Source organism: Candoia aspera, chromosome 2 (assembly GCF_035149785.1).
Source record: "Candoia aspera isolate rCanAsp1 chromosome 2, rCanAsp1.hap2, whole genome shotgun sequence".
Lineage (NCBI taxonomy): Eukaryota > Metazoa > Chordata > Lepidosauria > Squamata > Boidae > Candoia > Candoia aspera.
Window position 1 is genome coordinate 110,073,199 of NC_086154.1, and position 16,278 is coordinate 110,089,476.

Genomic DNA, 16,278 nt, shown 5'->3' on the forward strand with positions numbered 1-16,278 from the left:
TTAACAATAGACCAAGAAATGGGAGGTTGGTAGCAGTGATGACAGTAAGATGAAAGAGAAGCCCAAGAATTGGAAAATGATGGGAAAAGAATGGGAAAAAGTTGTCAGTATAGAAAATGGTGAAATTTAGTCAAAATATATATGTCTGACAAAGAGAAATTTATGATACATTTCTTTACTTCATGTTCATCTAAGGAAGAAAAGCAGTAAGTATGCATACCAGAAGCAGTCAACATTTGAAAATTGGGGGAATACTCCTTTGTAAAAGTCATTACTTCATGAAGGTCTTGGTGTGAGTTGTAGGAATCTTTTAATGCCCAGATACCTTTTTCCTTTGCAGCAGCTGGGGAAAACATGAAATAATTAAATAATTATGTCACCCAAGTGAGTAGGCTGCCATTTCCTTTCAGGAGGAATTAGGGATTGTGGGGACATTTTAGGGCCCTATAATCCTGTCTGAAGGCTTAGCATGTCTTATTTCTTCTGAAAAGAGGTTATGTAACCACAAAACACATGGGGGGGGGTACACTGCCTCAGTGGATGGGTCAGCCCACGACAGTTGTTACTGCAGAAGCCAGAAACAGGAGAAATCAGAAGTCTGAATTATGTGATTTAAATAAATTTAGAAGTGTTCTAGTTCAAATCTTTATTTTTTACAAGTGACTGGAAAAGTGGAAAGAGAATGCTTGAAACCCTCCTGAGCAGATTTATCCAGCTAGTTTTTCAAATGTTCTTTATATCCCTAAAGAAATGGATGGCCTTACAGAAGGAAAGGGTCAGAGTGCTTTGACGATGTCTCCAGTTTGTTATTGGAGATATCCTTAGAATCTTGTCTATGACTCCAAAAGTTTATACAGATTTAGAAGTTACAAATAATTCTGTAGGTATGCAGAAAACAAGAGCCAGTTTGGTGTAGTGGTTAAGGCATCAGGCTATAAACCAGGAGACAGTGAGTTCTAGTCCCACCCTAGGTACAAAACCAACTGGGGAACCTCGGGCCAGTCCCTCTCTCTCAGCCCTGGGAAGGAGGCAATGGCAAACCACTTCTGAAATCTTGCCAAGAAAACTGCAGGGACTTGTCCAGGCAATCACCAGGAGTCAACACTAACTCAAAGGCACCCCCCCGCAGGTCCACAACTAGGGTCTGTGTCACCCGGGACAAACATGGATTCCACACCCATTTTGGCGCCCTCCAGTGCTCATTTTGGCGCCCTCCCAGCGCGGCACCTGGGGCACACGCCCCACTTGCGGCCCTGCCCCCCCTGCCAAAAAAGGCAGAAAAATACAAAGTTTGGGTATATGATTAAGGGTTGCTTAGTGGTTTGTAGAGGTGGTCATTATGATATTTGAGAATCATTTTGATAGATTTTTGTGAGTGGTTTTCATTCTGCACCTCCAATGCTACATTTGTCTCTTATCTTTTACTATTCCCCTCAATCTCTAATTCATATATGCATGTATAATGTTCTTTCAGGGCAATAACCTGTGTATCTGATCAAATCAGCCATAGTCCATAAAATATTTTTGTATGTTAATCTTCAAAGCTCTGGTCTTGCTGTAACAGACTATCAACTATTCCTATTTGAACTGAGTATTCAGGATTAACTATTGTAGAAGTTGTTTTGTGAAGAATTGTGGATGTAATATGGAAGGGCAAAGAAAAATGACAAATACTGTTGCATAAAGATGCCTATTTGAAAAAGCATCCTATGTATATAGTATTTGTATAATTTAATGTGTTTTCCATTGTCCTATTTATATCTTTATTCATTATGCTATTAGCCCCATTGTTCTATGACAGAAAAGTGAGATATATGTTTTTAACATCTTTTTGTATTATCAGTGTGAAGATTTGTGTAACAATTACAGCATTATTTCATTTCTGACAGGAATGTTTTGGGGAAATAACTTCTTACTGTTGAAGGAAATTGGTTAAATAGGTGTATGCTTTGATTTCACAATGTATGTTTTATGCCTTTATTGATCACCTGAGCATTTTTTTAGAGAAAACTATTCTTAGTCTCTTATGACTGGCATGTAGAACAAACCATTTCCTAAAAAGGAATACTTATTACAAACGTGGACTCGGACTTGAAAAACTCTAAGGTCTCCTCCAACTTTGTGACTTAAGAGAAGGGTCTGTCACGTGGTCAAACCAGTTGACCAGCTCTAGCCTACACATTCATTTGTTAGGCAAATTGAAGGTTATAATGTTGCTATGGGAACTAATTTTGCTGATTGCATTCAGTTGATTTCCCAATGGCCACCAAATATCTGAAAGGGGGATGCCTCCCTTATTTCCCAGGTGGGGATAATGTAATTAAGGTGTTTCCCTTTGGAAAAAACTTGGTTTGGAATGAGAGTTTTCTCACTGGCTAAGTTCAGATATCATGCTAGGACATGGTTTGCTGAATTTGCCTTGGTTGGCTGGGTTTGTACATTGTGTTAAGTCAGAACTAGCAAATCACATGATATCGCTTAGTGTAAAGTATGAACTAGTCCTACATTCTGGAGATACAGCCTAGGACCAGTTAGGGAGTTCACCTTGTCTATGCTAAGAAGCAGGGTGGCCTGCTTAGTACTTGCATGGGATACCACTAACTCCCAAGATAGTAGAATAAATTGGAAACTTTAAAAAAAAATCTGAGAAGACATCTATATTGGTGCCAAGAAAACTGCATGAATGAACTCTGTATAATCATGAATTAAATATATGAAATGCATATATGAACTCCATATAATCATGAATTGGGCTCCACTAAAAAAAAGAGGCTTGATCTTATCCTGGAATGTTTGAGTTTACTTGTTTGCATTTACTTATATACTGTGTAGCCTGTGTGTCTGTACATAAACTAAGTGTTATACAATTCCTGGAAACTTCTAAGGCCTTCCAAAAGTGGTTGAACTACATCCACTTGATGAAAATGGAATGTACACATAAAATACCTGTTCACTATACACACAAAATTAGTTCATATATCACATAACCCATGGCTTGCTTCTCCGTTGTTAAGTAAGTAATCTTAATTAGCTGGGTTCATGTGATGACATACAAAACAAAGTATGTTTTACAAACCAGAATAGCTGGGTTCATACAATATGTTAAGTCAAAACCAAACTAACAAGTTACTTCAACAGTGTAGCAGCAGGACTGGCTTTTTTGCTATACTGTACAGATTCAGTCCCCAAAATACAAGATACTCAGTGGCTTGTGTGTTTTTATTCTTCACTTTTGCCATTTTTATTTCAGTTAACATGTTTCTCTGATCTTCAGAAGTGCAGTGAAAATGGGCATGGAAGACTAAAATAGAAGCTATTGGAGGACACCACAGTCTGCATTGTTAAGATTTGTGACATTAAAGTGCAATGAGTCAAAAGGCAAGAGTTCTGGAAGCAGTTGCTTAGGATGTTCATTATTATGTATTAAAATACATAAATGTATATTTTTACCCAATATTTATGTATTTGTAAACTTCACAATATTCCCAGTAACATAAACATATGGCATTATTTTCTAATTTTTATTAATGAAGTTCCAGTAAAATTCCTTACAAAATAAACAGATCGTTATTGACATCAATAATTCATAATTAAGACAATGACTGCACAACTGTGGGCTGTAAAGTAACTCATGCTAATTGTTTTGCTTTAGGTGTAACTTATTATGTGAATCTGTATTAACTTGGATTCACATAATGGTTTGGTTGGTTCTGCAAATCCAGGAAATTGAACAAACCATATGAAATTGAATAAACCATAGTTAAGTTAATCATAGGTAAGTGTGCAAACAAAACCAAAAATTATACAGGAAAATGTTTAAAAGTTAATGCTGGATTTCTCCATAATACTATGCCAAGAGCTGTAAAAAAATAGATTGCCAGCATCCTTCATCCATCACAGAGGATAGGGTCAAAAATCTAGGTTTTTTTGCTTGTTGGGGATTTGGCGTGCTGTTTTTAAGTAGTTAAAAGGGTGCTGTAGGTCTTAGCACCCTACATATTCTTAAGACTCCTAAATCACCTTTTAAAACAAACCAAGATATAAAATGGGTACTTCCCCACTCACATTTAGAGTACAACCCTTCAACCTGTCACACAAACCCTGATGTGGCCTTCTAGCTGACATGCTATGCAGTTATAAGCTATATATACATTCTAAGTGTTAACAACTAAGTGGAAATGACTTGTGGTAGCACACTGAAGAGGTTTTCATCCTGCATTGGATTGATTTGGGCTGCTGATATATGTACTGTGTAGCTAAGTAATTAACATGAAAATGCAAACAGGTACTAAATAATTTAATAATTAAATGTCTGATGAATGAGATTATCCCTTCTTGATGATTTTAAGAGTTTTATTAACTCTGGAAATAAAAAGAAACTAAATCAAGTATCTGCAAAGTTATTTCCATCTTTATTTGCCTTTATTACTTTTATTTGCTTGGTTAACTTTTTAGCAAGGGCTATTGTTACCATATAAAACATCTATGTTAAACCACAAACTAGCAAATCACAAGTTTGTAAATCAATCAGATGATGCAGTTCAAGGTTCAGAATGTTTGATCTTAGAAAATTGGGCTAAGACTGGTGAAATTAACCATGGTTAAACACTGCTCAAGTACAAGGTGATGATCACAGGCAACTCCAGGGTTTTGCTAGATCTTACTGTGCAGCTCTGTTAAGACCTTGGTAATCTAACATGACTATTAAATTGGACAAAGTGCCGGTTCTGATTTATGTTGTATATAATACTTATTTTTCCACATTTCTCAAAGATTCATCCAGGCTCATAATATATGCAAATACTTGAAACTCCTCATATTCCCTCCAAGTTGATACTCATGTGTTACCCACACAGTTGAGTAGTATTAGTGGAAAATTACAATTGCATGTAATTAGGGTTAGGTTATAGTTTTTAAATACCCTTTTTGCAGACAACAATTTAAATAATTTCCCACTCAGCACATTTTCCAATTGTTTTTATCAGATCAAAGGGTATTATGTTCTTGAACCCTCATTTAGCAAATGCTAGCAAAATTTAGTTCAGTTTTTACAAGTGATTGTGAAGCAACAGGATGCTGCCCCTTTGTTCAACATACCTATGGTAGGCTTACTGTGATTTATATAATTTAATTTTCTGGCATCTTACATCTTTTCCATATATGCTAAAATTGTGCAGCAATCTAAGTTTAAAGTTCAGCATGTTGGGGGAACATAACTACATTGTATATTTTAGTAGCATTACACATTAAATTGTATGATGACCTGACAACAGAACGTAAGCATGGTTTACTACCTATGTAGTGTGTTATAATGGGACATACTTAAGTTGGTGCAACAAAATCTAGGCTAGTGAGCCAGTAAGCATATCTGGTGTTACTTAGAGTCAGTAGTTAACTTTTGTGGTATCAGATGGGGGACATAAGTGATGGGATATAGTGAGAATAAATGAAGTTAGTCCATTAACCAATTAATCGGTTTGCTTTCTAATTGGCTTTATCTGTAATTTGTAATTTACATAATAACACAAAGTTATTTAGAAGACCATAAACGGTGACTTCCCCAACCACACAGGCCCGGCGGCCATTTTGAAAAGACAATGCCCTCTTCACGAGCAAGAGTAAAGCTCACTGCGCCCAGCGGGGTGCGCGCACGTTAAACAGGGGCGCGGACGACGCCCCTGGGTGCGCGCACGCATTCATGCTTTATCCTCGCTCCGCCATTCTCTTCTGAGTTATGTAACGGCGCTGCGCGCTCTCGTAAGTCGAGGCCCAATGGGGAAGCGGCTAAAGGGGGAGGGGAAAGCACTGCGTGCGCGCTCTCGCAAGCCAAGGCGCGGCCCCGCGGCATTACGTGCGCGTTCATTCGCCCCCTCCCCCAGTCTTTCTGTCTCGGCCGTCGCGGTCGCTTTTTCATCTTTCCGTCCCCCCACTTGCTCTGAGGTGTTTGGAGCGGAGCAGACCCCGCCGACTCGCTATGGCTGACGAGAAGCCCAAGGTGAGCGAGCGAACGAGTGAAGGGCTGCGGGTCGGCACGGGGGGGGGGAGGAGAGCGCAGCGCAGGCTCTGCCGCGCCGGGTCTTGCGCGCCATTTTCCTCCCCTCCCCCGGTCTCGGTCTGGGTTCTTTCCGGAGGGCGGGGGAAGGAATGGTGGGTGCTCTTTCGAGAGAAAAGGGGTTCTCCTTCTCCCTTTTGGGAATGCGGAGCGTTCTTGGCTTTGCAAAGCAACGAGGCTGCTTCGCCTTTCCCAGGATACGCTCTCTCTCCTCCCCCGCCCTCCTTCAGAAAAAAAAAATAGGCGCTAGTCCCTCTTGTGTCGGGTGCCGTCCAGCAGCTTACTGATTGGGGATGTTAGGCCTCTTTGTGTTGTTGCTTCTTTCCCAGCTGCTCTACGCGCCGGTGCTTCGTGAGTCGTCCAGTGGCAGGTAATCCCTCCCCCCTCCTTTTATTCCAGCGGGGTAATAGACAACCGATGATCGGGCTTCTCCTCCTCCTCGTTTTAAATACGACTTTGGAGGCGCCAAAATCTTGATGGTTTCAGAGACCTCTCTGGGACTCGTAGAAGGTCTCGGAGAAAGGGCTTTGTCGCTGAAGGCGGTGAAATAAATCTTTTCAAAAGGAAGATTTATGAGGTTTACTTTGTGCATCGCAGTGTGTGGTACGTAGGGAGAAATCGGTGCGGCGGAGCGGTGCGTGTTTTCCAGGAGATGTGGAAGTGCTGCGCCGAGGGAATGAGTGTGTTCTGAACAGATGTAGTGGCATGTATGTCTGTAGGGGGAAATTTTAGGTGCATTGGAGGAAAGCAATCAATTATGTTGATGTAGAATTCTGTATGCTGTGGATAGTCATAAAGTGGGTCATAGACATCAGTCAGCAGAGGTACACGGTGCTTTTTTGAAATCTCTGCTTGTTACTGTCTTAAGGAAGAGAATATACTGTACTTATGTTAAGCTGTACATTTTAAACTGAAATAACAGTGTATTTTCTCCTCTCCCATGGGTTAGCATTGCAATTTATTAGAAAAGATTTCTTCAGAGAAGAGTGTAAATAATACATACTTTTATAAAGATTACTTGCAAATTTCTTTATGCTAGTCCAATTATTTGGTATTTTCCTATTTTTCATGGTGCATTGTCTAATGAAGCTTCAAAGTTTAAGAACTACATATAGGGTGTTTATATCTTATTAGAATATTGTTAGAAGCTTATTAGAATATGAAATTCTTATTCTTAATCTTAAATTCTCAAACATTAGAATATTGAGAATATTCTCAAACATTAGAAAATTTATTTAATATTAGCATATAATAAATAAAATAAATAAAAATAAATTAAGAAATTTGGCATATTTTAAGAGATAATATGAAGGAGTTATTTAAAAACAAAGACTGCTAATTTTATGCGCTTCTCATGTTAAAGAGCACAGAAATTATGGACTAGATAATTATATTTGAGAATTGTGTACATTAAATATATTAAAATAATAACTTCTTGGCTTAGTCAAAGTAAAATTGGTGTTGGCAACCAGTGTGCTGAAGTTAAAATTCAATGAATAGTTAGCTTTCCAAGAAAGACAACATTGATCATTGAATTCTTTAAAGCTCAGTGTTGCTACCTTTAAAAATTCCCCCTCAAAAGTAAAAATAAGTTGTCATTGTACTATATTAGCAGTTTTACTCTATGATTTACAATACAGTCCTATGCATGTCAACTTGTTTGTTTTATGAGTTCAGTGGGTCTTATTCCCGTATAGGTTTGAGCAACTGTAATGAGTCTTGTTGATTTACCACTGGTGTTTATCCACAATAGTATGTGGATACAAGTTAACTTATACTGTTTAGAACATAAAGCATGGGATTTGTTGTAATTATCTGATTAATACCATGACCCTTTCTTGTTTTGGTAATAGTTTACTGAATTTTGTTTACAAGTTTATGACTAGCTAATTATATTTTTGAAATTGAGAATTATAATGGTTAGTCCTTTAGTAATCCTACAACTACAAGATGAATGTTCAACTTGATAACATTTTACTAGGTGGAGTAACTTGCTTTTAATATTCTGTCTCCCCCCCCCCTTTCTTACAGGAAGGAGTGAAGACTGAAAATAATGATCATATTAATCTGAAGGTTGCAGGGCAAGATGGATCTGTGGTGCAATTTAAGATTAAAAGGCATACACCACTTAGCAAACTAATGAAAGCTTATTGTGAACGACAGGTGAGAAGCCATATGAAACCTATTTTGAATCATCTTTAAAATTATTTGTAGGGTATTAAAGCTTTGTAACTGTTATGAATGTAGAATTTAATGTTATATTAAAATGCATCTGGTATAAATTTTACTATTCAAGGTAAACTGGCAAAACAAGGTCTCGTTATTTTGGTTCAGCCTACTGCAAACTCCAGTAGAGGCATTGCTCTTTGATGATTTAATAAAGGTACCTTATATGAGCTGCATGCCTCTGGATGAACACGAGATGATAACAGAATTTCTTCGAAGTCTTTTGCTTTCCCATATATAGTAGTAGGTAACTGTAACCTGAGGCAGAAAAGAGGTCACTTTTCTATCCTTGTGCTGGTTTTCTCAGTGGTGTATATTCTGCTTTTATAATTATTGGATAAAAGGAATAGTGATTATGGAACCACTGTAATTGATACCTTAAACATAATCTGGAAAAACATGGTGACACTTCCATGTTGGTTCCAGGAGTCACCAGGAGTTGAGCTTCACTTGAGAGAAACTTTACCTTTTTAATGATAGTATACAGACATTTCACAGAATTATGGGACTTAAAGGAATGTGGGAATCATCTACCATAACAGTTGTGAAGACTTTCTGTAGTTGAACATTCCCAAGCATTAAAATTCAATGGGATTCACATACAGCTTTTTGCTAGGGCAGAACTTGAGAATCCTTGATGTTGCTGAACTACAATTCCAACATACTTTGATGGATGGGATTGCTTGTTATATATCAGCAGATCCCTAGCCCCCTGTATTAGAGACGTTGGGACCAACTACTTGCATAATGCAGTTTGGTATAATGAAAGGCTATACTGAGCTGTGTTGTCCATTAGCATGGTAAGCAGTAAAATATCTCCCCCCGGTTCCAAGCTTGGGAGGACAGATAACACAAATCTGTATTTTTCTAGGCTTTGTGCAGTAAGAATTAATTTTATATCAGAGTATGGTTCTTGACTGATAATATGCAACAAAATTAGGTGTGATGGCAGAAACAGGCCAACCTGTATCTTGTTTGGTCTGATTCTACCATGTGCAAATTCTGACTGCATAGTCCAGTGGATCCCAGGAAGGATTTTTAAGTGTTTTGATGCAGACATTTTAAACTCTACATTTATTTCAAGTCTCAAGTTGATTTAACTAGGAATCTGGTAAAACTTTCATAAGCATAAACCTTTGTAAGCTGCAGCTCACTTCATCAAATGCATAGAGTGACTAGACTGATACGGGATGGAAACTGATGTAATATAACCACTCTGTACATGGAATGAGCTGCAGCTCACAAAAGCTCATGCCTTTTAATATTTGTTAGTTGGAAAAGGTGCTGCCAGATTCCTGATTTTTTTTTTGTCACCGTAGACTAACATGGTTCTCCAAGATAATTTAACTAGTCAGTGAATATGTGCACAGTTTGGCCAAGCTGCTGTGCAATGCTTTCACCATGTTTACCTTTGTAATTTTCAGTTACCAGAATTCATTTATAAATCAGATAATACAGAGATTATGGAATACTAAACAATACAGTAAAAACTCTAATTAATGGATCTCAGTTTAGTAGACTTTGGATTTAGTGGACAAAATCTGAAAGGGATTTACTGTGCTAGGACATTGGTAGAAACTCTGGGGGAGGCAGGGAAGCTGGGGAGATATTGGGAGTGGGGGGGCCAATGAGATATGCTACAGTGGGAGCTGCCATAGGACACATACCAGCCCTCCTTTACTTACCAGTCTTGCTTGACTCATTGTTAGGTTTAGGGCAAACCCACAATGGACATTCAGCTTTACTGGTCATCCCTTCTTCCCGTTCATACATTAAATATGGGATTTACTATAACCAGATTTATATATTCCAATAATGCTTCCTTTCATTCATGGGTTATCAGATAAGTTACGGTAGTTGGTTTCCCATAATGTATTTTAGCTTGCTCTGATGTGTGAACTATGTATACATTCTTCAATATTTATAGTACAAATTGGAAAAAAGAAAGGTCACCTGTATTTAAAGAATGTGAATTTACTATACAGAAACCTCTCCAAATGTGTTTGGATTTTTGAGAGGAAGGTCATTTTGAACCTATAAATGAATTCAATACTACATAATCAAACCCCTACTTAGTGGGTTGCCGCAGGGTTTGGTACTCTCCCTGCTCCTTTTTAACATCTACATGAAACTGCTGGGTGAGATCATCCGTCACCGCGGGATGAGGTATCATCAATATGCTGATAATACTCAGCTATATATCTCCATCCCGGGTGACCTAAGTGAGGCTGTGGCCACCCTCTCTGGGTGCCTGGAGGCTGTGAGGGTCTGGATGGGGAACAAGAGGCTTCAGCTGAACCCTGGCAAGACAGAGTGGCTGTGGGTTAGGGGCTCCCGGGCATCCAGAAATTTGCCATCTTTGATTCTGGATGGGGTTGCACTGCCCCAGACAGATCTGCTGCGGAACTTGGGGGTCCTCCTGGACTCACGACTCCTGCTCAAAGAGCAGGTGGCAGCCCTGGCCAGGGGAGCCTTTGCACAACTTTGTGTTGTGCGCCAGCTCCACCCCTTCATGGATCCGGAGACCCTCTGAATGGTCACTCATGCCCTGGTCATCTCCCGTATAGACTACTGTAATGTGCTCTACATGAGGCTACCCTTGAAGACTATCAGGAGGCTACAGCTGGTCCAGAATGTGGCTGTGCGAGCAGTCTTGGGAGCCCCAAGGAGGGCACATATAACACCTTTGCTGCGTGAGCTGCACTGGGTACCAGATTGCTTCTGGGTCCAATTCAAGGTGTTGGTTATCACCTTTAAAGCCCTACACGGTATGGGGCCAGGTTACCTGAGGGACCACTTCACCCCCATTACATTGACCCGTCAGGCAGGGAGGGCATGCTATGGACCCTGTCCATGAGGGATTGCCGATTGGCAGGGTCCAGGAGGAGGGCCTTCTCTGCCATGGCCCCCGCCCTTTTGAACATCTTATCCCTGGAGGTAAGACAGGCCCCCACTCTCCCAGGCTTCCAGAAGGGGGTGAAGACATGGTTGTGCCACCTTGCTTGGGATGGGAGGGGGGATAGCCATTCATGGGGGTGGCTGGCACCATGACCGTGCCAAGGATAAGATTTTATTAAGGCCCATTACCATCTTGAATTTTATACTCTATACTTTTGTACTTTTATATTAGTATTCATGAATATTTATATTTATATTGATTTTATACTGCATTGTTTTTGATTGTTATTTTATGGTCTGTAAGCCACCCAGAGTTGTCGTGTACGAGATGGGCAGCAGAGAAGTTTGATAAATAAACTGTATGTCTATCAAAACTAAAATGTAGTGTTGTATCTGTACAGCAGTTTTCTTAATTTAGGAAAGTTTGTTTTCTGATTATGAATTTGGTTGCTATCATTTCTGAAAAATTGGTTCTGAACTGCTTTAATGTTTGGGTCTCAAATAATTGATTCTGGATTAAAAGATTTAGCTAATGTTAGGTTCTACTGGTAGGGTCACTGATGAATATTAATGCTGAATAAACTGAATTTGAATATGAATTTGGAGAGAGAAGCAGTGTACAGTCTTAGGAAAATGTTGGTGTTTTTGGTAATTTGTTTATTTTTGTATTTATGTAGGGTTTGTCAATGAGGCAAATCAGATTCCGGTTTGATGGGCAGCCAATCAATGAAACAGATACACCTGCACAGGTAAAAAAAAATTGTTTAGAGGTGTAAACAGCAAGGAATGTTTTAAAAACGACCCTTACATATTTCCTTGTTTATAGCTAAACTTTGCTTATTTCTGAAAGATGTTGAAGTACTAATGTATGTAGAATATTTGTTCCATTAAGAGCTTGATGCAGCAGTTAGTAAACAACAATATTGCGATGTCTTTAAAAAACATTTTGAAAACCCAGGTTTCCTCTTGCAACATGGCCTTCAGGTTGGGAATGAAGTATTACTTCTTTCTATTAACAACTGAAGATCCCAATTAGTTTAGGCCTAAAAGGTAATAGTTTTTTTAATATCTACCAAGTGAAGTACTAAAATTAACCCTGAATAAGCAAAACCTATTGGTGTGATGGTTTCCTGGCAATTAGCTTGTATCTAAAAATGCTTCTATTCAAAAAAAGAAGCCTGCACTGAATTGTTTCAGTTCCCCTGCCTTGCTTATAGCAGAGGTATTCGTTTTTGGCTATTCCTAGGAGCCCTTTGACTGAAAGGAACATCTTTGGGGGTTTCCTTCAGTTAGAGTAAGATTCAAGAAAGCCTCATTAGCTGAGTAGAGGTCTTCCACTTAATGCTTTTCCGAATCTAACCTACCACGGGACAAGTTGAACAGAATCTTGTGTAATAAAATGTCTGTTTCCTAATAGAATTGAATTTGGCGGAGAGTGGGGTAAATGAACAGAAGAAAATGGAGTATTAGATTTGCATTACTTAACAATCCAAATACAAGGTGATCTCTAGTTATCCTTTTCTTCTCTCTGTGCTCTTGGGAGTATAATGAGAAATCCAAAGAAACCTTGGATTGCATCACTTGTCATACTTGGAACTGACTTGTAATTTTTTTCAATACAGTTGGAAATGGAGGATGAAGATACAATTGATGTGTTCCAGCAGCAGACAGGAGGCATGTACTAAAAGAGAGAACCAAACTTCCTTTCCCACAGACAACATATTCACAGTTAGAAAAAAGAGACCTGATTCAGCCACATCTTGACTACTGCAGTATAGCTTTCTCTCTTCTTTGATTTCTTTTCTTATTCCTTCTATTGTACATAAAGTAACTGGTGTATGTGCACAGACATGCATATTTTTTTTAACTAAATAGCCAATTGTATGTTTTGATCAACATCATATGGAGAAAGGGTGGTAAAAACAAACTGGTCTGTGAAAATATCTCATTTCTCCACTAGTGGCATGCTCCTCTAACTTTTATCTTTATATTCCAGTAAGTTATTTTTGCTCTCATTGTTGGAAAAAACAAAAACCTTACATACTTTGTTTGATTGGACAATTTCATTGTTTTTCTTTTATCGTTGTACAACCAAGGACAATTTTATAACTTTTTTGTACGTAGCTGTTACACGTAGAGCAATCTGTCTTTAAGTAGGAGTAAATTACTCTAAAACAAAAATTTGATCTTGGATAGTTTTCCCTTCCGTCTTGTTGTTTAAATAAACTTCTTGTTTAAAATAAACAGCTTACTTTTCTGAATTGTAATCATGCTTAGCTTAGAACCAATCACCTGGTAAAAAGAGATAGAAACAACTAATTTCTTGCTTTTTCATCAGATTTTAATCTTGTTCTTATATTTGTCTATTGTCTAGACAAGTTTTAAATTACCAGTAGCAGGGAGGCTGACTGGATGTGGAGGGTGCAGTAAATATCACTTCTTGCAATGAAAATCTTGGCAAGAACTGAGGCTTCTAATGTAAATTGCTAAATTGAAATGCTGTGTTTATTTTTTTGTGCAAATGCTTTGGCTTAAAAGCAACATGTTCTTGTGCCTTTGTAAATATAAAATTGGGCAGTTATTTGGAAAGACAAGGTGAAACTAAGCACAATGCAGCTGATCTGCAGTCAGATTCTCCTCATGGATAGATAGTTGTGTGATTAGCTGATCCATGTGACTGTTTTGAAGACCGAAGAAGGGAAATGGAAACACTATTCCTGCCTGCTTTAATATTTGGGGATGAGGGAAGCACAAAGTACTTCTTTAATATGTTGATTGTTAGACATCAGGTGATAATGTGTCCCGCTTCTCTTACACTTTTAAAACAGAAGAGACTGTTAGGGCTAGATAAGTAATGCTATGATTGTATTTGGAACACAAGATCTGCAAAGGATTTTTTCATAACCATACCCCATATATATGGTAATGCCTATCAGTTGTCAACTTCTGTAACACAATTTCAGAATTTGAGGGGGCAGTTTACTCTTACCAATTTTCTAGATTTTCCAGGTGGCACCTAGGAATTCATTCAGTATATTTTAAAAATACCTCAGTCCTAAGGAGTTTACTGGACTGCTTCAAATAAGAGGTGATGGCTACATTATAAAATTCTGTATTTCCCTTGTTGCAATATAATAAAATAACAATATTTTTGTTCTAGAAATGGTGCTGCATATCCTGCTCTGCATGTGTGCAGCCCAGATTTTCAGAACTTGGAAGCAAATACATACTGCTTAAAATCCTAAGTATCTGTTCACAGAAAGTTTCAGAAATATATTAGTTTGTGCCAACATAACTTCAAAGTAAAGTACATGCTGGATAATGGATTAACTGACTTTTATTATGCTTATGATACATAAGAAAATTTGGTAAGGATAGTCCGTGAATGGGGAGATTTTTGTCCTACCTAATATCTCTGGCTTTTTTTTTGCAATCAGTTTCACTGATCACTTTTTTTTTCCTTATTGCAGAAATACTAAGCCTGAAACCAGCATCTTGTAATAGGTTATTAATGAGCTTCACTGTCACTTTTTTTAATCCATTCAATCGTGTCCGATTCTCCAAGACTGCCTAGAAAAGTCCCTCCAGTTTTCTTGGCAAGATTTTTCAGCAGTGGGTTTGTTTTAGATTTTTTTACCCTGACTTTATTATTTTTATAAATAACTCCATGGAACATACCTAATACTCCTTCCTCCTCCTCTTTTCCCCACAACAACAAGCCTGTGACGTGAGTTGAGCTGAGAGAGAGAGAGAGAGAGAGACTGGCCTAAAGTCACCCACCTGGCTTTCATGCCTGAGGGGGAACTAGAATGCACAGCCTCCTGGTTTCTGTCCTGGGGTGTTAACCACAAGACTGAAGTGGCTCTCTCCAAATGTCATGTTAGATCATGGACCCTGAAGTAACATAGTAATGCACTTGTTTTCAGTTTTTGTTAATATATTGCTTTATTACACATACACACACTGTCTCAAGTATATAGAGTAAAGTTCGTGTGAAGGTATGGATAATACTGCTCTTTTGTTTTGATCATCAGTTCTCGGGGGTGTAGAGCATAACATGTTTGTATGTGTAAATTCTCAAGTAAAAGATGTAGAAAAATTAATCTCCTTCAGTAAAATAGAAATAATTTGTACAGTCTTGTCCAAGCACAATAATTAATATTGCAGCTATATACATTTCTATTCAGAAGTAAGACTTGCTGAATTCATTGAGAGTTACTCCCTGGTAAATATGTTTGGATTACTGTGCAAGTAGTAGAATGCATATTTTAAACATTTAAGCATTTTTTAAAACCAGCTGCATATTTTAAAAATAAGGATGTTTGTAAAAACAGCCTGGTATGTAAGAATTAATGTTCTCTGATAAAAAAAGTGCCATTTCTACTACACAACTGAAAAATTGCCTTTGTTTCATGGGGTCTCCTGCCAGATAGCTTTAAATGGCAGCTTAGGGTTCAAGGTTGAACTCCTGCACATCAAAAGTCATCGGTGGTGTACAGTATAGGATTCCTGTGTATTTTTCCCATTCATGGTGTATAAATACTATAGTTAGTCAGGGGTAAAGGGCATCAATCTGTAGGAGATAATGATTTGAGGCATCGTGCTAAAGCAGCGATTTGGTAGTGGTATGTTACATGGTATATTTTTAAATACATCTGTGGTACATTTCGTATTTTATTGGCGTTAAGTTTCATTTGATTCCACACGGTTTCTAGGAGAGACCGGAGATCACTCGCCGGTGAGGTTCGCTAAGCTATGCCACTCCCTTTGACCGGATCTCCTCAAATTGCTACTCCATAAAGAAAGACTGAGAAGTTGTTGCTGCCTCATGTGTAGTCCAGCCAATGCTAGCCCACTTTATTTGAATGACAGCCTCGTTGTTAAATCATATACCAAGAGGCGGGACAGATAGTAGCGACCAATACACTCGAAGTAACAGTAGCTCTCGGCGAATCCACTTTAAACGGCGGCGAGTATATGTCGCTGGGCTTGGAGGAGGGGCAATGTCTGGAGTGGCACGAGGCTCACCAATCAAGTTGGGACAGAGCTTTTGAACTATCCAATGAATTGATCGAAGGAACGAATCCTATAAAAGGAGCTTC

General features: G+C 38.5%; 1 protein-coding gene across 1 annotated transcript; it reads left to right on the forward strand.

Moving 5' to 3' along the window:
• The first annotated feature begins 5,789 nt into the window (after window positions 1-5,789).
• SUMO2 (small ubiquitin like modifier 2) lies at window positions 5,790-13,420 on the forward strand. Its single transcript, XM_063293143.1, has 4 exons — window positions 5,790-5,995; window positions 8,084-8,215; window positions 11,854-11,925; window positions 12,799-13,420. The coding sequence occupies exons 1-4, from the start codon at window positions 5,975-5,977 to the stop codon at window positions 12,859-12,861; spliced, it is 288 nt and encodes a 95-aa protein (XP_063149213.1). The 5' UTR covers window positions 5,790-5,974; the 3' UTR covers window positions 12,862-13,420.
• Window positions 13,421-16,278: the final 2,858 nt, after the last annotated feature.

What these genes read in the sequence shown, in the direction of transcription:
- SUMO2 (XM_063293143.1), top strand. Translation starts at nt 5,975, where the DNA reads ATGGCTGACGAGAAGCCCAAG. An exon ending in TGGCTGACGAGAAGCCCAAG is followed by an intron (nt 5,996 to 8,083) that starts GTGAGCGAGCGA and finishes CCTTTCTTACAG; the next exon opens with GAAGGAGTGAAGACTGAAAA. An exon ending in AAACAGATACACCTGCACAG is followed by an intron (nt 11,926 to 12,798) that starts GTAAAAAAAAAT and finishes TTTTCAATACAG; the next exon opens with TTGGAAATGGAGGATGAAGA.